The sequence below is a fragment of the Ochotona princeps genome, chromosome 1 (genome assembly GCF_030435755.1).
Source record: "Ochotona princeps isolate mOchPri1 chromosome 1, mOchPri1.hap1, whole genome shotgun sequence".
NCBI lineage: Eukaryota > Metazoa > Chordata > Mammalia > Lagomorpha > Ochotonidae > Ochotona > Ochotona princeps.
This window is the reverse complement of record NC_080832.1, coordinates 170,565,346-170,587,383: the sequence shown is the minus strand read 5'-3', so window position 1 is coordinate 170,587,383 and position 22,038 is coordinate 170,565,346. Positions and strand designations below refer to the sequence as shown.

The 22,038-nt window shown below is 44.3% G+C and overlaps 1 protein-coding gene and 2 non-coding genes across 3 annotated transcripts; 2 read left to right on the top strand and 1 right to left on the bottom strand.

Annotated features, from left to right (window-relative positions):
• Window positions 1-2,192: 2,192 nt before the first annotated feature.
• LOC131481513 (putative vomeronasal receptor-like protein 4) lies at window positions 2,193-3,122 on the bottom strand. The gene has a single exon (XM_058670549.1). The coding sequence runs from the start codon at window positions 3,120-3,122 to the stop codon at window positions 2,193-2,195; it is 930 nt and encodes a 309-aa protein (XP_058526532.1).
• A 13,933-nt stretch (window positions 3,123-17,055) lies between these two features.
• TRNAV-AAC (transfer RNA valine (anticodon AAC)) lies at window positions 17,056-17,128 on the top strand. The gene has a single exon. It is a non-coding gene; the product is annotated as a tRNA-Val (tRNA).
• Window positions 17,129-17,493: 365 nt separating this feature from the next.
• Window positions 17,494-17,566, top strand: TRNAA-AGC (transfer RNA alanine (anticodon AGC)). Its single transcript has one exon. It is a non-coding gene; the product is annotated as a tRNA-Ala (tRNA).
• Window positions 17,567-22,038: the final 4,472 nt, after the last annotated feature.

Sequence of the window (22,038 nt, the reverse complement as noted above, 5' to 3'; positions counted from 1 at the left end):
TTATAGATCAATCACTCTGATAACAGTTTGGATTGGTGTGAGAGATATCTCAGGTAAAGATAAGCCTCTGAGGGCAGTTTCATGGATTCCAAAAGAACATGTTTCTTTTCTCTCATTATCCCTCCTTCCCAAGTGACCAATCTCATTGGAAGCAGGGTCATGAGTCCGTGCTTCTCCATACAGATAGCCAGAGACCTGACTGGGTTATCTTGTGGAAAAGGGTATCTGACAGTAGAAACCACCATTCCTTGATCAAACCTGTATTTAGAGGTGGCAAAGCAGTACAATTTTACCAATGTATCCAAATATTTCTTAGGGTTTTCTAGAGAAGTTTTTTTGTGTTTCCATAGTGCATGTGCGTGTATATGTGTGTGTAAATACACATAGTCTCACCTGGCTCCAAAAACCACACCAGAAACCTGCCCTGGGGCCCACTGTAGCAAGTGGCTGCAGATTGCCTGGGGAAGGGGGTTTGGGAATGTGTGGCAGTGGGGGCAACCAAGTTTACAAGTATTTGGAAAATGTGGGATGAATTCTGGGTGATTCCAAAGACCAGGCCACTGCAATGACAAGTGAGGAATTACTTTGGTGGGCTTCCACAGACAAGACCACCGTATTCACAAGTAGGTGCAGGAGCTGAGATAGAGAGGTTTAGAGAGGGGGAGACTGGAGGGTTGTCTAGGCCAAACCAAGGTACCTGCCCAAATGGGAGGCCTGGGCTTCCCTTAATAGCATCACCAGCTACTGGCTGGCACATGCAGAGGCCGGGATTGGGGGCAGACTATGTGGGGAAGGGTTCCTGTTCCCACCAGTAGGTGTGAAACTTGGGACTGGGAGCAGGCCTGGTATGTAAACATGGGAAACTCCCCTACTAGGACCCAGCTCCTATTGGTGAGTATTAGAGCTAAGACTGGGGGTGGCAGAGATCAAACAAGGTTGTAGAGCTAGTTGGAAAATATGTGGGCTGTGGTCTGGAGGTGAACCACGCTGGACTAAGCCACAGCACCTTTTGGCATCTGCAGAATTGAGGTTGGGGTGTGGGCTGTGCTAGGACAGGCTGCCATATCCACTGCTTCACATGAGAACCAGGGATGGGGGCAGGCAGGACTGGGCTAGGATACAACACTCATCAGCAAGTGTCAGGAGTGAGGGCTGAATAGAGCTAAGCCATAGTGCCCATCAATTTGAGAGCTGACCAGGCAGCTACATCCTCCAGTATGTGCATTGGCTAGAGCAGGTGGTAGACTGAATAGGACCCTGCACTACTGCCCCACACGAGTCAGCTCTGAGATCACCTCAGGTGATGTTTCTTGAGGGACTCCCCAACTATATCACTGGACTCAAATCCTGGCCACAGGGAAAAATCACAGTATTTGTGGTCTGACTTCGGAGTGCACATATTGACACTGGCCTCATCAGGTGCTGATTCCTGCACAGTGCACTGCATAACCAGATGCACGATTCATCTAGGCCAGCAGAGGACATCCAGTGCCTTGTCAGAAGACGGAATGCAGCTCAGGTTGAACAACTGTCCTGGCCAAACTAATCAAATATCTGGGTTTGTGAATGCTCTAAGGTGGACTTTGCCAACCAATAGCCCTTGAAAGATTTTCTCAACCCTGGGGTAACAAAACCAACAGCCTCTCAGAGCAATCGATACCACTCAAATAAAACCCTTGGAACACACTTGCCTAAATCAGGATCTCTAAGGCATCATCAGTAATTGGGGGCTGATGTAGTGTGACAGCAAGGAGCATGCTTTTAGACCCCTCCCACCCTGCAGATACAGCAGAAAAAGAAAGAAAAACATTGAAACCCATGTCCCACTCACCTTCTTTCATGCCTCCACCCTCCCCACTCTAAGCAGAGGCTGACAGAGGCATGCATCACTCTAAAATATGTAAACCACATTAAAAGCAAAATACAAAATAAATACATGTGGTCTCCTTTTCAGCTACTTCTCTTTTCTCTTCATTATCAGATAACTGACTAAAAGCAGCAATGGCGACAGAATGGGAGGCTGGTAAGAATATTTCTTTCTATGTTCCTAGACTGACTGAACCAGCTTACATGACCTGGTCCCGTATTCGTGTTTAAAACAAAGTTTGTTTTTATATGCCATAATGAATTTAATTCCTTTCATGCACTCTGGCAAGGCAGTCCCTACAGACACATCTTTGTACCTGCGGGAGTCAGCACAGAAGGACTTTCCTGCATTCCTGGTGACTGTTCCAGCATTCACTAAAGCAAAGAACCCTGCTGATCAGAACAAAGGGGCTGAGACTGGCATAACCCAATTCTAGGAACATTTTGATATTTAATATTGTGGAATACTCTTTCAAGGTGGTCCCTATGTAGAAAGACAAAATGAAATCTATCCAGTAGGAGAATAGGAAACAGGCCGTGAGAATGAGAGTACTCTGAGTAGCTCTGATCTCTGGGCTGGGATATTTTGCAAACTTGGAGCTTTGGAGGTAGAAAATGCGCTTGTGATGTTTGCACAGATGGAGAGCCATGTACACACTGCTCCAGCTCATGAGACTCTGAAAGGTGAGGTCGCGAAGAGCCATGAGGCAGAGGAAGAGCCATCTGAACATTTGTGGAGCTGGCAGCATGTAGCAATACCCAATGTATGTTCTAACACGAGACTCATTTGTGCTGTTGACTGCTGTGATGTAGTGGAGTAAGTTAGAGCTGATGAGGAAGCTAAAGACCCAGAAGCAGAGGAGGTAGGGAAGAACCTGCCATGCAGTGCGTGGTTTGAACTTTCTCCACAAGGTGTTCCTGGGACTGATGGTGATGGCCTGGACTACACTGAGGAGGCAGGTGGTGCAGATGGAGAGACTTCGAGCCACCCTATTCAGATAAACCACAGTTTTACAAATAATGCCTCCTAGGAGGTTACTGATATAAATGATTGTAATTAGGTCTCTGATCCCTGTGGTACAAATAATGACAATGTTTGAAATAGCCAAATGAATGAGGATAAGGTCTATGGATTTTTTCACAGGACCCATGGCCAAAGTATGTACACATCTCAAAAGCATAAGGAAGTTCCCCACAATTCCAGGTCCAGTGAGAGAAAGGCAGATTATTCTCTGGGTGAGGTTATTCCAAGTCATCTTCCACATTTGTGAACAGAATTTGAGAAACCTTTCGAGGAACACAAAGACGTGAAGGTGATCAAGTTCCTGTCTGTGAATTTTTAAATCCACAGTCTCTCTGATTAAAAAAGACAGTATCTGTTGTAAGCATATGGTCTTAGTTCTTTCCTTGTTATTACCAGGCTTCTCGTCTCCCGTTGTGCTTTCTTCTTTGTGTCTTTTTTTCTGTTGTAAGAGAGAGGATGATACTATAATTAAAAACAAAGTCTGTGTTATTTCTTCTACCTGACTTTACACAAGCACTTACTACATATCGTTCATGTCCAACATACATGAGGAGTCTTTCCAGAAAACCGCAGAGTTATTGTACTGCCATCGATTCTAAGCCATGATGTTGAGGACCTTCACTTTTATAGGAAAAAGGACCTTCCATGGGAGGATCCTCAATAATCAACCCAACTGGGCAATGCCAGGGCCTCTGCCACAGCCTCATTACCAGCTCTCAAATGAGCATAGAGAAAGACACCCCATGTTCTCACTTATATGTGAAAGCTAAAAAGTTCATTCCCTACAAATAGACACTAGGAAAGAGCTTACTGCAGGCTAGGAAGGCTGTGGGGGCTGCACGGGTGCAGAGAGCAAGGATAATGGGTAGAAGGGTATAACTAACTAGGAACTTGCGTTGCCCAGACTACTAACATCCCTAGCACAGCAAGACTCTAACACTGACAAAAAGCAATTGTCATTTTTGGAACAGCTAGCAGAGAGCACTTTGAATGTTCTAAACACAAAGAAAAGATAAATATGTGAGGTATTTGGGATTGGCATTTATTATGCTCCACTCATTACACATTGTATTCAAGCATGAAACATCATGCCAATGCTCACAGATCTGTGCAACTACTATGTGTCAATAAAAACACAAAACATGCATATGAGTCATATATATGAGAATGGTGGCTTCTCCAAAGAATTGCACTTAACCTACAGCAGTGACTTACCCCTTATCAACCTCACTGCCCAGCAACCAACGTACTGGGAAGAGATAGAAAGGCCCAGACCTCTGCCCAAGGTGATACATTGAGTGCAAAGGCTTTTGTATCATGCTTGCTGTTGGTGGGATCAGATAGAAGTCTATCTTTTTCTTTTGGTATTTTTTTCCCTTGCTTTCCCCTCCTACTCTCTTTCTTCCAGAGAACATTCCTTTATAGGATCTTGGAAATACTACCTGGCTGCACTCAGAGCCAGTGCCCTAAATTCTTTGTTTTTTTTAAGGAAATATTTCTTTATTGGTAATCATTCAAATCAATTTTGAGTCTTTCTAGCTGATGAGGAATGTGATATAAGTCACTATTTTTTTATTAATTGTTTTGCATTATGTGACAGTTTCATAGGCTCTGGGAATCCCCCCACCCCTCCCCACGCCCCTCCCCCCTGGTGGAGTCCTCCACCTTGATGCAGTATTACAGTTCAAATTCAATCAAGATTCTTTCCTTGTAAACGTATACCAAGCATAGAGTTCAGCTACTTATTGTCCAGACGGGTTGAACAGTTTCTTGGGGAGACCATTTCTGGTCCGAAGTTAGAGCTGGTAGAATATCAAGTGCCCTAAATTTTTAATGGGGTGGTGTTTTGTTCCAACCCAGTCCACTGTAAAGATCATGTGAGCTTGTGACAGTGCAGGAGCAAAGACTGATTTTCAAAACAGTTGTCAGTTGTCACTATCATTATATGTTCTCACACTGATAATGACGTTTTCAAGTCTCTATAATCACTTATTGTACTATATTATGGGTCTATGAAAGAAAAAAAATTGAGAGAAAAATAAAAACATGAAAAAGAAGCCAAGAATGTTCCATCCTAAAAGCACTGTGGGACATCAGAAGGAAGGGATACGGAAGTGAAAATACAACAAAACAAACTCCCAGTGCAGGAGGGAAGGTGCACAAAGCCAGGAGCCTGTGAGAGGAAGAGGTCTCCACCCAGGCTGAGAGCCCTCTGCTGCCTGATGCCCTCAGCCTCCCTCCCACCTGGGAAATGCAGCAACCTCAGGCTCAGGGCATCAGTGGCTCTGCTGCACAGTCTCCATCCAGGGCCACACAAGCAGGTGCTGCTGGATGCACTGGGAAGTGATAGCCACCTTCTCCCTGGGCACTCACGCCCTCCTCTTCCACAGAGGACAGGGAAGGTAAGACATTCCCTCACCCAGCCTGGCCCTGTCCAGCTTTGTCTCTTTGTCTGGGACAGCTTCCCTTCCGAAGGAGAGGGAGCTCCCCCTGCACACACACACTCACCCTCACTCACCTGAGCAGTCTGCAGGGCTGTGGCAGGAGCTGTGGCAGAGCAGCACAGCCAGGCCTGTTTATCCTTGCCTGAGTCCCAGCACTCAGGGCTGCTGTCACTGCTGTCAGCATGTCAGTGTGACGAGTTTGGCTCCTTCTGTGTGCTCTGGGTCCCTGGGGTCAGATCTGCCCTCTCCCTGCTGTGCTCTTAACTGTGAAGTCCAGAAACTGCCTGATCCTGATTACACTGAATGTGCACTAAAGAGCAGGTCTCAGAGGGTCCAGCTTCATTGGACTTGTTGTGATCTCATCCTTCCCAGCACAACCAAAGCTCAGGAGCCAGTTGGAAAAGTAGCTGAGTGTTAGCAATTGTTGCTTATTCAACATATTTCTTCTCTTGCTATATTTCTTTATTTCAGAAAAAAAAAGTATCAAAAACAGGTTTCAGATTAACTGCTCGACTGTGACCAAGGTCACAATTTTCTAACACTTGAATGTCATCCAATGTAAATCATGAGTCATAAGGTCTTGGAGATGCACATGAAAAGCTATTTGCTTTTCTGGTTTTCTCATTTGAGGTGAATATTTATGTGTTTTGAGCTGTACTGATTTCCCGCCCCCTCAATTCTTAAAAGTTAGCACACATCCATTAGTATGTGAATTAGCAAAAAGAGGTTCTTCCTAATTTGTAATTTTTAAACAGTGTATCACAAGTGCTTGTATCCACCAACCCATGCTTAGAAAATTACAGGTAGCATTTTGTTGACAAGCACTTAGCATTATGTCTCTTTTCTGTATCAGCTTGGAAGATAATGTGGATAGAGGTCCACAGATACTACAGTTTTCACCTGCCTACTCCTCAAAAATGATTTTTTTCTAATGTGCTATGTTAAAGGTACCTTAAAATATACTTTCTAAATACTTAAAAGGTGCTTAACATTGATATGCAAGGTCACTGAGTGTAGAATCAGTGGCTGTGTCGGGGAGTCACGCTAGGGAAGGGAGGGCACCCCGTGTGACAGAGCTGGTTCCTGACCTGTGTACTGGCAGCGTGCAGAGAATCCAGACTTAAAATCTCTAGTCATGTGCCCTTCTCGTGTACTTATTTGTTTATTTATTTTTTCAGTGTTCACTGCCCACGATTTATGATGCCACTGGCTCTGAACATTGAAATTCTGCTGTTGTGGTCTAGTCCTCAATGAGTGAGGGTGTGGCTGCAGTTTTTCATTATACAGTACTCCCACGGTCCCAAAAGGCTTTTCAGAAATGACCTCTATCTGTGCAGTACCCAGCAAGGAGAAGGTAGCAGTCAGGTTCATCCTGGGCGCCCCTGCAGTGCTGACTAGATGGAGGGCACTGCTCCGCTCCCCACCCTCTCCCTCCATCCTCAATGGATATCCCAGCTGCAACAGAAAGTACTGAACTGGGTGGACATAGCCGTGACCTCACTTTCAGGTGACATTGTTCCAACCACAGGAGCAGCTGCACTGCTGGCAACTAAGCCAGGTAAGCAGAGGTAGAAAGAGGAGGGTCCAGAGGAACTGGCCTGATGCCACTCCTGAGCTGCCCAGCCCAGTGGTCTCTACTGCCTGCGTCTCACTGACCACGCATCTCACTCAGTGCTGCCTGGGGTTGCGACTGATTGCTGCTAATGCTTACAGTCCCTGTATGTGATTTCTGAGTTCCTCCAAACACCAGTGCGTGGCTGTGTCACAACCGCATTGGCTCTGCAGGTCTCAAGAATAGGCACAGATCAAGGCTAAGCATTAGGAATTCTCAAGTTTGTTTAGTATGTGATAAGTTGAACACAAACATTCAACAATAAACAGGACAAAGGAGACAGTTTCTTTAATTTCTATCAGTTCTCTAAAAAAGACAGAATTATTTATTTGTTCATTATTTGAAAGACAAAGTGACATAGAGAGAGAGAGAGAGATCTTCCACCTGCTGATTCACTCTCCAAGTTGCTGCAATTAATCCAGGAGCCAGAAACTCCATCTCGGTCTTTCACATGGGTTGCAGTAGTGCAAGTATTTGGGCCATCTTCTGTTGCTTTCTCCAGTCCTTGGGAGGGAACTGATCAGAAGCAGAGCAGCAGAGACTCGCATTGGTGCTCACAAGGGATGCAGGCATCCGGGTGTCTGCTAAGTTCACCATTCCTCTATTATCACCTTCTAATGCCAGCACTTGGAGCGTAGGCCAATAGATGAGTACTTTTCATTTGGTTTTCTTCTGTCAGATAAAAGTATAAATGAGTAAGTGAATATATAAAATGTGTGTGATTATGCTCCTAACCATAACTTTAAAGCTTCCCATAATTATAGCTTTATCCAGGGATAGCAATGATACAGGTGAGTATTTATTCCATACACAGAAGAACAGATTTGTAAAACTTGTACACAGAATGGGAGGGAAGCTGATCACACAGACATGAGTAATTTTCATACCATCTATGTGAGAATCCCATATACATATTTAGAATTCACAGAAATCAGACATGGCTTATTGGCTTGTCAGTTGATTGCTGGGGACAAATGGGCTAAAGGATAATCTAAGGATATGTAAACAAGACACTGTCCTGGACTTCCTGATTCCTAGCCCAGCTCAGCGTCTGAAATCTTCTTGTAGGTGTCCTATATATTAGGCTTGGACATTGTTTAAAGATGCAGATAAACTTGGGACTGGCCTGGATTTCAAGTACTTAGAACTAGAAGACATGAAAAACAAACAAATAAACAAACTGGGATTAGTTTTTTTTTTAATTATTTATTACATTGCATTATGGGACGCGGTTTCATAGGTTCTGGGATTCCCCCATCCCCTCCCCACGCCCCTCCTCCCATGGTGGATTCCTCCACCTTGTTGCAGTATTACAGTTCAAATTAAGTCAAGATTCTTTTGTTGCAAGCGTATACCAAGCATAGAGTCCAGCATCTTATTGTCCAGATAAATTTAACACTTTCTTGGGGAGACCATCTCTGGTCTGAAGGCAGAGCTGGCAGAATATCATCCCGATCAATTAGAAGCCCCAGCACAACATCATCAACAATTTACAACATTATGGAATTAATTGACATAGTATTGAGTAATCAATATGCTATAACAGTGCAAGTTCTTAACCACATCCTGTGACTCTTCATTGACCCTTCAATTTTTGTTTGTACACAGAACAGGCAGCTATACATCTTAAAGTGGCTACAGGGTACTATTCAGTTGTCTCGTGTCTGTTTTCATTTTAGTATTTAGCAGTTTATTGTGTTGACGCATAATTTTGTTTAGAAATTTTTTTTTTTATTACAAAGTCAGATATACAGAGAGGACGAGAGACAGAGAGGAAGATCTTCCATCAGATGATTCACTCCCCAAGTGACCGCAACGACTGGTGCTGCGTCGATCCAAAGCCGGGAACAAGGAACCTCTTCTGGGTCTCCCACGCAAGTGCAGGGTCCCAAGGCTTTGGGCCGTGCTCGATTGCTTTCCCAGGCCACAAGCAGGGAGCTGGATGGGAAGTGGAGCTGCCGGGATTAGAACCGGTGCCCATATGGGATCCTGGGGCATTCGAGGCAAGGACTTTAGCCTCTAGGCCATGCCGCCGGGCCCAACGCATAATTTTGCTGAACTTGGTAGATTTTAGGATAATCTAAACTGGCTTATAAATCTAACAAGGCCTTTGTCAACAGTTGAGGTGCAGAACAGTTTTAGGAGGGGTGTGCAGAGAAATCTTCCATGCCCTAGTGAGGAGTAACTAATCTTTGTGTCCTATTTGGTAAGGTATATGTGGATCCATGCTGATCATTTCCCGTTTGGTTCTAAACTTTCCTTGTATTTCTCTGACTATCTATTATATTTTTTGGGGGGGGGGTGGGAGCTCCGGAGTGATCAAACTAGGATTAGTTTTTGAGAATATGGAGGATAAACAGCCCACATATCTTTTTTTTTTTTAAACCAAGCATGGAGTCCAGCATCTTATTGTCCAGATATATCCAACAGTTTCTTGGGGAGACCATCTCTGGCCCGAAGGTAGAGCTGGCAGAATATCATCCCGATCCATTAAAAGCCACAACATAACATCAACAACAATTTACAGCATTATGAAATTGATTGACATGGTATTGAGTAATCAATACGTTACAACAGTGCAAGTTCTTAACCACATCCTGTGTGACTACTTCAATGACATTCCAATTTTAGTTTATATACAACCAGCTTCTATTCACCTTAAAATGGCTACAGGGCACTATTTAGCTGTCTTGTGTCTGTTTTCATTTTAGTATTTAGCAGTTTATAGTGTTGAAGCATAATTTTGCTGAACTTTAGGGTAGTCTAAACTGGCTTATAACTCTAACAAGACATATGTCAACAGTTGATAGGCAGAACAATTTTAGGAGGGGAGTGCAGAGAAATCTGCAATACCCCAGTGAGAAGTAACTAATCTTTGTGTCCTACCTAGCAAGGTATATGTGAATTTATGCTGACTGTTTATTGTCTGGTTCTAAGCTTTCCTTGTTGTTCTCTGTCTATCTATTCTAATTTTTTGTTTGTTTGTTTTTGGGGGGCTTTGGAACGACCCTGAAGGTCATTGCAAGAGAGGGTGGGAATCCAAAGTTGGAACCAGGCAAGGACCGGAGAAAGCTCCTCTCCCTAGTCCCAAAGGAAGTTCTCTGTTCTTCTGTTTCTGTGGACTGCTCCTGGCTCCTGGCTGTTGCTCCAATGACCTTGGATCCTGTGAGGGAGGATTTGGGCTTCTTCCATCCCATGTGGGAGATCCCAACAGGGGTGGGTGACCTCAGAGTTCCCGGCCTCCGAAGGCACTCCAATTCCCCGTGGTCTCCTTGGCAGTTGGGATGTAGTCCTCGGTGCATGAACTGACAGTCCTTGGTGCCCGTATTGATAGTCCTTGGTGAGGATCCGAGAGTCTCCAGGGTTGGGATACAAGCCTCTTCCTGTCCACCAGCTCCACTCTGGGATTCCCCCCTGCTCTGTGCATATGACCTCCTGTGAAGAGGTTGTCAGGATCGCTCTTGATTCCCTCTATATGACTTTGTAGTTTAACTATTGTCTAATACTGATTTGAGTCTGCTGTCTATGAGTACCTGTTATGTTCCTGATAGGTTTCACTTCACGTCTTCTTCACACATTCTAGGGAGATGGAAGATTTCTCTGCTCTCCTGCCACATTTCTGAGTAGCTTAAGGTCTTAAAAGTATATTAGGTTTTACAATTCTTTCATGTAGATCATAAGTAGTCTGACTCACATTGATTGTTGGTTCATTGGTTACATCTCAATATCTTGTTGCATGAGACACACAGGCTGTTTGGGGTTGGAATAATACATTTTTTGTAAAGATTTATTTATTTTATTACAAATTAAGATATACAGAGAGGAGGAGAGACAGAGAGCAAGATCTTCGGTCCGATGATTCACTCCCCAAGTGAGCCGCAACGGCTGGTGCGCGCCGATCCTTAGCAGGGAACAGGAACCTCTTCTGGGTCTCCCACGCAGGTGCAGGGTCCCAAAGCCTTGGGCCGTCCTCGACTACTTTCCAAAGCCACAAGCATGGAGCTGGATGGGAAGTGGAGCTGCCGGGATTAGAACCGGTGCCCATATGGAATCCTGGGGCATTGAAGGCGAGGACTTTAGCCTCTAGGCCACACCACCGGACCCGGAATAATGCATTTTACAGGTTTTTCAGATTGACATCATTTCATCTTAAATTAAGGCAAACATGTGGTATCTAACCTTTTGGGATTGGCTTATTTCCCTTAGCATAATCATTTCCAGTTGGGCCCATTTGGCCACAAAAAACTGCATATCATTTTTTTTTTCAATAGCTGAGAGGTAGTCCATGGAGTAAATGAATCACAGCTTTCTTATCCAGTCTTCTGTTGCTGGGCATTTCAGTTGCTTCCAAGATTTTGCAATTGTTTATTGTGCTGCTATGAACATAGGAGTGCATGTTGGTTTATCGTGTAACAGGTGTTTTGGATGTATTCCTAGGAGTGCTGTTGCTGGATCATATGGTATGCAGATTTTCAGGTGTTAGGGTGTTCTCCATACTGATTTCCATAGAGGCTGTACCAACCTGCAGTCCCACCAGCAGTGGAGAAATGTACCCTTTCCCCTACATCCTAGCCAGCAAGTGTTGTTGGTGGTTTTTTGGATGTGAGCCATTCTTACTGGCATTAGGTGGTACGTCATTGTAGTCTTAATTTGGATTTCCATTATTGCCAGGGAACTTGAGCATTTTTTCATATGCTTGTTAGCCATTTAGGGTTTGTTCCTTTGTGAAATATCTGCCCATTTCCCATTTCTTGAGTGGTTTGCTTGTTTTGGTGTTTTGGCTGTTCTGGAGTTCTTTGTATATTCTGGAGATTAGCCCCCCATCACCTGTGTAGTGTGCAAAGATCTTCTCCCAGTCTGTGGATTGCTTTTTTACTTTGTTGATTGTTTCTCTAGCTGTACAGAAGCTTCTTAGTTTGATGTAGTCCCATTTGTTTATTTTGGACTTGATTGCTACTGCTTTTGGTGTCCTTTTTAGGAAGTCAGGGCCTACACCTAAATCTTGCAGGATGTTTCCAACAGTTTTTTCCAAAAGTTGAAAGGTTTCTGGATGTAGGTTTAGATCTTTTATCTGTTTAGATTTGATCTTAGTGTATGGTGAAAGATGTGGGTCTATCTTCTTGTTTCTTCAGGCTATTAACCAATTGTCCCAACAGCATTTATTGTAGAGACCTTCACATTTGCTTGGATTGTCATCTGGTTTTTTTTGTCAGATCATTTGGCTGTATCTGCGTGGGTTCCCTTCTGTTGTTTCTATTCTGCTCCATTGATCCTCCTCTCTATCTTTGTGCCAGTACCAGAACAGCCCACATATCTTATGAACATTATAAGTAAATGAAATACCATGCACAAACCAAGGGACAAACTATGTAATAATTTTTTAATATACATTTCCACTAAATCTCAGTTTTGTTAATCTACTATTACATTTTGGCCATTTCTAGATTTTCTCTTTTACCTGAGTGATTCTGAACAAGCTTAAGTTATAGGTTGGAGAGGATCTGGCTATGGCCATTCTCACATTACTACACTTTCAATTCAGTGTAGGGAGGTTGGCAACCTCGAGATTCCTGTGCTGAACTGGGCTGGCATCTGGATCTTTGTATTAGATAACATTCTTTGTATTAGATGTTGCACATTGTTTAAGGTGTTACATAATTTTAAGAGAATATGTATCCACATTTGATGCACTGATTTCTGTATCATTCTTCAAGTCATACTTCCTGCTACAATTGTCTAATGATTTACTCTTGTTTCCTTCCAGAAAACAACTAACATCATGGTAGGTATGATGGACCTAACCAACCACTTGTCTGCCTCAGGACTGTTCCATAAGGACCTCTGGCATGAAAAGGAGTCAAGACCTTCCTTGGACGGAGGAGCCCAATCACTATGCACAGGCACTGCATCTTCTCACAGTGTGCATGATGAAAGAAGATCTAAACTAGGCCACTGCTGGGACGATCTCCAACATTCTTCTACTTGGTTGTCTAGAAGGGGTGGGAAGGGTTCCAACTGGATACATTTCCCACTAGAGCTACAAGACAACCCTGAGATGCTGGTGAACTTGCTTTAGAATGGATTGGGACTGTCAACTGACTTGGTACCCAGAAGGAGGGATGACTCTGCTTTTGGCTGGCCTTGGTGCACTGAGTTGACCCTTCCTGTCTTCCCAGGTGGGAAGACTCTAGAATCCTGGCAGAAAGATAAACTGTGGAGGAGAAGGGAAATTTTAGCAGGCGCTGTGGCCTGTAGAAAGGTGGGCTTTTTCTTAGAGAATTTGTGAAGCAGAGCTTGATGAGCACACACATCCTCCCAAATGAGAATCTCTCCCCAACACAACTGAGTATTTTAAATCTAAAGTGACTGAAAAGGGCTCATCTCTGTCTTAGGAGGGAGGAAGTTCGAATTACTCTTCTTCCATTTGGCAAGTAGACAAATGGTCTAGTTAGATGTGTTTTCAAATTATGTTGAATGTGCAACACACAAATTGAAAATCTGTCCTCTCTGCCTGAGACATTCTGTGTTTTCTTCTCAGAGCACTCAGTTCTTCAAGGTCCTCTCCTTACCTAGTGACCATGTGGACCTTCAGAGGGAGACCTTTCTCTCCAAGAGAGGAATGGTGGCCAATTGTAAGCATAGTCTGTCCCAGAGGGAAGTAAGAAATTGTAAATCCTATGAGAAATGACAACCATCTATCTCATGATGACCACACTGCTCTACGTATTTGCTCCAAGATCAGAAAGTCATGGCTATTTCCTGTGGCTGTCAGTGATAAGTAGAGCAGCAGAAGACAGACCAATTGAGTATGTTCTTCCAGTCTTTGCTGTTACTCTGAACCAAAAGGAGAGAATGTGCTTTGGGAGATCAATGTAATTGCTGACGTGCTCAAATCTGTTTCATTTTGATTTCATAAAATTTGAGATAGTAGCCAGGAAGTGCAGAGACTATGGATATCGATTCTACTACTACCTCTCGCATGCTAAGCGAGTGCCCTGCCACCTGAGCTAATTCCCCAAACACAACTGCAGCAAAACTCTCTTCTGATTTCACTCCGGGCAGCCATAGAATTGGCACCTCACAGTCTGCAGCTAGAGGTGCCCTAGAGTTCACAGGGAAAATCTAACCACTTCAAGGGCTCCCAGGACTCCCCTAGCTCACCAACAATTGCTCAACAGCAAGACAACAAGCAGGACTGCTCACATCCACAAGGAGGAGGGGGGAGAAAGGGTGTGGGAAGGGGAGGGAAAGAGGGTGGGGAAAACTGTGGGGCCGCCAGACTCGGACCAGTTCTACTGTCCTTCCTGTGAAGATGCCGGCCAGCCGCTGGGCTGCAGTGTCTCTCGGTCGGGGTGGGACGTGGGTGTGTTGATGGCAGAGAGGGTGGTGAAAAAAGGAAGAGAAACAAGAACACATGTTTCCGCCCGGTTTCGAACTGGGGACCTCTCGCGTGTTAGGCGAGCGTGATGACCACTACTATGGAAACAACACTGCATGCACACACATACACACACACACACACACACACACACACTACCTCTTCATTTACACACATGTAGTCAACATGTTCTTATCTACTACATGCATACTTGCCCCTGTTTTGCTCTGGCCCTTTGCAAAATCTTGTCTTCCCCTTTACCACTTTGGTTCTCAGGCGTCACCAGGAAACCTCTTTGACTTGATCCTAGGCCACGTTTCCTTTACCTTCCACTACCAAGGCACCACAATGTCAGCCTCAGTAACAGGACAGTTTTTAAGTGATGTATTGGACCTATTTTAAATGATGCATTGGAAATGTTGAGGTCATACTTGTCAGTAGAGCCATCCAAAGTAGCTGCTGAGGAATGAGAGAACAATGTTTGGTGGAATTGAGTTACTGGGATGTATGAGCTAATACGTTCAATTGTCATTCAGCTGTTCTAAAGATATGTCCAAAATTTATTTCAAAAAATGATTAAGAAATAGTCTCAGCAAATTATAGTTGAGGGAATTGTAGCCTTTGCACCTGACTTGCATTCCATGGCCAAAGAGGTTTATTATAGTGAAGGAAAGAAACGTGGACCCACATGGAAGAGCAGGAAGAAAATAAGGAGAAATAAAGGCAGGTAAAGTCAAATCTTTTTCTTCATTTGAAAGGCAGAATATCAGAGAAAGAGAAACGGGGAGAGAAAGGTAAGGGAAAACCTTTCACTCACTGCTTTACTCCCCAAATACCAGCAAAACCCAGGGCTGGGACAGATAAAAAACCACAACTCCATCACATTCTCCCACATGGGTGCCAGGGATCCAAGTACTTGAGCGACCCAACTAGTTGAACCACCATCTGAGGCCTGCCAGAATGCACATTACCAGGAGCTATGAGAAGCACAGGTGGTGCTGAAACCAGGCACTCCAGCGTGGGAGTCTCAGCACCATGCTAACCACTGGGGCACCACTCCACTCCCTATCTGGAAATGATGTGGAAGTTGTACTTCCTGGCATAGGGAACCTCATAGCTGTTTAATACGTGAGAGTTACCCACTTTTAAACAGCCTGGAATAGCAGGTTCTTTTGCTGCTCCCCCTACCTCCCCGGACACAAATTAAGTCCAGCTCTTATGTAGTTGGCTTCGTAGCCTCTTGTCCTACAGAAACTCTGAACCTTGAAATGCCACCCTTTTCCAGCTCCACTGTGTCGCCTAGCCATTTCCTCTGCTCACATGGATGAGCAGAACTCACTCCTACCTGGCCGTTTTGCCCTGCTAGTGTCTTCAGTGGAATCTAAGTTGTTCTTGCAAGACCTTAACTTTTGCTGTTCTCTGCACCATGTCCCACAGCTGACTGTACTGTGCTTTCACTATGGGGCAGGGGGAGGAGTCTTCCACTTAGTTGTTGGGGTGTGGCTCCACTGGTGAGGTGCTTGTCCAGCATAATCATGGTTGTGGATTCAATACTGTGCTCTCTTAAGCTCGAATTTCAGGTGAGAGAATTGGGATGGTACCCAGAACACCCTGCAAAGACAAGAACTCCATATATCTTGCTCCCCATGCTTGCCAACAAGCATTGGCAAATTTGTTCTTTTGTGTCTCATGTTGTGTAATACGGCCCCAAATGTAGCACCGTCCTGAAAAGGCAGGGCACAGCACCCAGAGAAGAATCCTGACATTCTGCTCAGGACTGTGGAGATGTAAGTGACCAACAATCCTACTGTAACTGTGAGAGCAAAACCAGTGAACTTACACACATACCAGAAAACTATGAACAACATTGCACGGCTTTGGAAATGGAGCTGATATTGAAAACAGGTAAGAAAGCTCCTGGCTGCTTGCAGACTTTGAGTACGTTGGCTACACTCTGAGCTGCTTGCAGAAACAACAGTAGCAATAGCAGACACAAGATGTGAGCAGGTGCTAAAGGTGTCAAGAGCGCATCCCACATTACTCAACATAGTAAAACCAGGAAACTCCAGCTCCAGTGAGAAATGACAATCTATACACGTTGAGGACAAAGATGAGATACTGGAAAATATGGTCCTGCAGTTGTGATGATTTTCCAAGAAGAAAGGACACGCTCTCTTCAAATGGATAAGAGCCAGGAAGTTTGAGCAAACAGGCTTCTGATAAAGGAAACTAAATTGCAATATTATTTCTGATATAAACCAAACTCAACAGAAATTCTCAAAACAACCTTGTGAAGAGGGGGGAGAGTGAAGAGTCAGTGAGTTAGATAGAGAGCAGTGAGCAAAAAGAGTCACAAAATAAAATGTATAAAAATGAACAGACCTTCAGGGATCAACAGGGAAATGATAAAGATGAACCATTCACATCTTTAGTACCTGACATGCAGGTAAAGGGATTGCTAGCGAGAAGTGGCGTGTGAATGAATAGAAGGGGTAGTGCAGAAAGCTCCCCGAGTTGGCAGAAGACATCGCCGTACATGTTCCGGAAAGGGGAGGCAACATGGAGCACGATCAAGCCAAAGAGGTTTCTTGGTGACGCCTGAGAACCAAAGTGGTAAAGGGGAAGACAAGATTTTGCAAAGGGCCAGAGCAAAACAGGGGCAAGTATGCATGTAGTAGATAAGAACATGTTGACTACATGTGTGTAAATGAGAGGTAGTGCATGTGGTGTTGTTTCTGTAGTGTAGTGTTCATCACACTCGCCTAACACGCGAGAGGTCCCCGGTTCGAAACCGGGCGGAAACATATATTCCCTTCCTTTTTTCACCACCCTCTCTGCCATCAACACACCCACGTCCCACCCCGACGGAGAGACACTGCAGCCCAGCGGCTGGCCGGCATCTTCACAGGAAGGACAGCAGAACTGGTCTGAGTCTGGCGGCCCCCCAGTTTTCCCCACCCCCCTTCCCTCCCCTTCTCCTGGCGGAGGTGAGCAGTCCTGCTTGTTGTCTTGCTGTTTAGCGATTGTTGCTGAGCTAGGGGAGTCCTGGGAGCCCTTGAAGTGGATTTTCCCTGTGAACTCTAGGGCACCTCTAGCTGCAGACTGTGAGGTGCCAATTCTATGGCTGCCCGGAGTGAAATCGGAAGAGAGTTTTGCTGCCGTTGTGTTTGGGGAATTAGCTCAGGTGGTAGAGCGCTCGCTTAGCATGCGAGAGGTGGTGGGATCGATACCCACATTCTCCACACTTTGCTTGTTTATGAAATGCGTTTGAAAATTTCGTTGTATTTAACACGCAAGCAAAACAAAAAGGCTCAGGAATGGTTCCAATATTTGCGTCTAGTCTATTATAGTGTTCAGCTTTTCTTTACTTCTGCCTTTTAATTCAGAGGCATTGTGACCTCAGAAAGACAGAGAAAGTTCAATTCTTCCGTGGTCCGTCTCTTCCTGAATTATGGCCCCAAGTGTAGCACTAAGCCAAGCCCAGCAAGTGGGTAATAGAGCTTTCTGGCCAAGCAGCGGGAAGTAGAGTGGAGTGACCAGCAGAACAGCAAACCCACCAGGGGGACTCCCCTGTGAACAACCTGGGCAGACCTCTTTCCGTTGACATGTGCTTCTGATCCTCCACAATGCACCACAAACTTGAGAGCTAAGCCAAGTGAGCAGCACACAGTCCACAAAACTGAACAGCATCTTGAAGACTTTGGAAATCAGGCTGAGAGGGGTCCCGCACCTGGTATATTGTCAAAAAAAAAAAATTAGCAACATGGCAGGAAAAAAGACTTAACAGTGCCAGACACTCAAAATGACTCAAATGCATGCCACCAACTTTCACATCCTTAATACGAGACAAGGGAGGAAGAAACAATGTGTGTATTTGAAAGGTTTGTGGCTGTAAACGTCCAGGGTTGGTCAAAGACATCATTTTAAATCTGGAAAAAAAGTTAAGTGGACGTCATGCAGGAAGAACTCAAAGAAATGCGTACGCAATGAGTTACAAGCAAGCTGGTACAGAAAAAAATATTGAAAGCATCCAGAGAAAAGAGGGGAATAACTATTTAAGAAATATTTCCCCCTCCCAAAGTATGTAGAGAGGGGAAAAAAGAAAGAAAGTAAAAGGAAGGCAAAAAAATTGTCAAGCCAGAATTCTATGTACAGCAAAGAGATAGAACATCTGTTAATTTAATATGGAAAATATCTTGAGCACTTGTGCACAAATCAAGAGAAAACCGATGTGTGCTGTTTCTGTAATGTAGTGGTTATCATGCGCACTTGGCACCTGAGAGACTCCCAGTTCAAAACCAGGCAGTCCAGAGGTGGAGCCAGGTTCAGACCAGAGAAAGCTCTCCTCTCTGGTCCCGAAGGACGTTTATCGTTCTTCTGTTTCTGCGAACCGCTCAGGGCTTCTGACCCCCACCCTCTCTCGCGATGACCATCGGGATCGCTCCGAAAACACCTCATAGCAAACAAACAATCATACAAACTAAAAAAACCTAAAATAAATAGACAAACAACAAAAAGTAGAGCCTGGAATCTGACAGGAAAGAGCTAACGTGGATTGGCTCATGCCTCGCTGGGTGGGACACGAAGATTAATCACTCCTCACCATGGTGTTGGGGATTTCCCTGCACACCCCCCCAAAAAAACAAACAAAAAAAAGTTCAGCACCTTAATTGTCGACAAATGTCTTGTTAGAGTTACAAGTCAGTCTAGATTACCCTAAAATCTGCCAAGATCAACAAAATTATACTTCAACACAACAAATGGCTAAATACTAAAATGAAATAGACACGAGACAGCTGAATGGTACCTTATAGCCATTTTAAGGTATATAGCAGTCGGTTCTGTATATAAAACTAAAACTGAAATATCAATGGGCTAATCATAGGTTGTGGTTAAGAATTTGCTTTTTTTTTTTTTTTGTAACGCACTGGTTACTCACAACCATATCAATTCCATAATGTTGCAAATTGCCGTTGATGGTATGTCGGGACTCTTGGTTGAATGGGATGATATTCTGCCAGCTCTAACAACGGACCAGAAATGGTCTCCCCAAGAGACTGTTCAACCCATCTGGACAATAAATACCTGGACTTTATACTTGGTATATGTTTGTAAGGAAAGAATCTTGATTGAATCTGAACTGTAATACTGCATCAAGGTGGAGGAAGCCACCAGGGGGGAAGGGCGTGGGGGGGGATTCCCAGAGCCTATGAAACTGTAACATAATGCAAAATAATTAATAAAACAAACAAACAAACAAACAAACAAAAACAGGCAGTTACGGTACACTGGAGTGCAGCCCTGCTCTTCAGGTGACCACTGTCCAGTGTCCTCTCATACACTATTCACTGTCCAGTTGCGGAGGCCCCACACTTGTCCAGCATCCCTCCTCTCCTTTTGCGAGTCCCTTTCCCCAGCCTGGAGGTTGTAGTCCTCACTGCTACCCTGGCTGTTTTAGAGTAGACGGTCCCACAGTGGTTTTGTTGCTCCTGAACAGCCTCCACATTTCTGCTTGTGGTGCACTGCCATCAGGAGCGGGTGGGGAACTAGCTCAGGTGGTATGACAGTGGCCGGGCTGAGGGAGAGGGAACTGGATCATTACCCATGTTCTCTAATGAGTCTTTGTCTCTGCAAGCAGGGCAGGACAGGGCTGGTAACAGTAAGCTTTTTGAATATTTTTTATACTTTTTCTTCCCTATTGGTTCAGAAGAACTATAATCACAAAAGAGTAGATCTACTCTGTGTTACTTTTGCTCCATCTTCACTGAAGTGTGGCCAATAAACAGCAGAAAATTATGTTCCTGGCCCTGTTGCAATGGACCAGGAACATTAGACAGGATCTCATATGTGCACCTGTCATGCGACGGCTGCCCCACTTCCCATCCAGCTGCCTTCTTGTGGCCTGGGAAAGCAGTAGAAAATGGTCCAAAGCCTTGGGTCCCTGCACTCAAGTGGGAGACCTGGAAGAAATTCCTGCCTCCTGGCTTTGAAATAGCTCAGCTCCAGCCATTGTGGCTACTTGGGGAGTGACTCGGCAGATAGAAGATCTTTTTCTCTGTATCGTCTTCTCTCTGGAAATCTGCCTTTCCAATAAATTTTCATAATTTTGTGGTTTATTTTCAATCAGGAAAGAATGTTGTTTTATCAAATGATTTTTATGCATCTTTGATGTAATACATTTTTGAACTTTATTTTCTTGATGTGATGTGTTATGTTTATTGCTTTTTGGTGTTAACCCATTCCTGGATCCCTGGGAAAAATGCCTCTTTTTTTTTTTTTTTTTTTTAAAGATTTATTCATTTTATTACAGTCAGACATACACAGAGGAGAGACAGAGAGGAAGATCTTCCGTCCGATGATTCACTCCCCAAGTGAGCCGCAACGGGCCAATGCGCGCCGATCCGATGCCGGGAACCTGGAACCTCTTCCGGGTCTCCCACGTGGGTGCAGGGTCCCAATGCATTGGGCCGTCCTCGACTGCTTTCCCAGGCCACAAGCAGGGAGCTGGATGGGAAGTGGAGCTGCCGGGATTAGAACCGGCGCCCATATGGGATCCCGGGGCTTTCAAGGCTAGGCCACGCCGCCAGGCCCGGAAAAATGCCTCTTTTTCAGGGAGATGAGTTTTAAATGTGTTGTTGGATTCAGTTTGCTCGAGGATTTTTAAGTTGAGGTCAAAGATGTTGGTCTGTAATTCTTCCTGTTGTATCTCTCTGATTCTCATAAGGATGTGTTTGGAAAGGCTCATTCTCCTTACAAGTTTGATCGATTTCAGCAGTGAAGCTATCTGATCCTCCTCAGCTTTTCTTTCTTGGGAGGCTCTTTATTACTAACACAACCAACATCTTGGTATTAGCTTATCCAGGTTTCCTAAATCTGCATGTCTCAATGTTGGTATTTATACCTGTTCATTTCCTTAAAATTCCTCAAATTTTTGTTTGATTTTAGGATTTTTCTTTCTTCAACTGTCTACATAGCATTAATTATCAGTAGCATAAGGAAAAATGTCCCCTGTACCAGACAAGGAGTGCTATAGAAACAATAAGAAGCTCTTGTAGGTGGTTTATCCAGAGGCTTTGTACTCACTGAGAACAGTAAAACCATTAGTTTGATTGTATTTTCCAGGGGTCTGAAAAGCATGGATGGTGATTTGAACTCCAGGTTGTGAAATGGTCTTGGCATTCTTCACAAACTCCTGGAAAATAGGAGACATTTCTCTTGTGATGCTGTGCTTTTGTGGTTCCCAAATCACAGCTGCATGGTGAAACAAGAGTGAAGTTTAATCCAGCAAATACTGCTTGGTTCATTTCCTGCTCAGAGGCATTTCTGACCACAGCCATTCTAAAGTAAGAAAATGCCACAAATGTGTACCCCTGTACAGCTACATCCTTTGGTTAGGGAAGTGGGGAAAAATACATAAGGATAGGTATTTAAAAATTCACAATTAATGGGTTATGATATCTGGCTGGGTGCTCCATCCAGCTGGAACACTTTGTCTTCTCTCCAGCCAATCAAATATCTGAAACTGTGGAGCCAGACCTTCCCAATGATGAGCCTGTTTGAGTCTTATCTCTTTACACGTGCTCTGACAGGAGCAGCAGCTACATGGCACTTCTGACTGAACTCCTGTGTCTTTTGACAGAGTTCTAGGCTCATGTTAGTTTTGATGAATTTCCTGGTAGTCCTGGGACAGGAGCTTATAATTGTTTAAGGTCAA

Coding starts and splice junctions, on each gene's coding strand:
- LOC131481513 (XM_058670549.1), bottom strand. CDS start 3,122: ATGACTTGGAATAACCTCACCCAGAGAATAATCTGCCTTTCTCTCACT.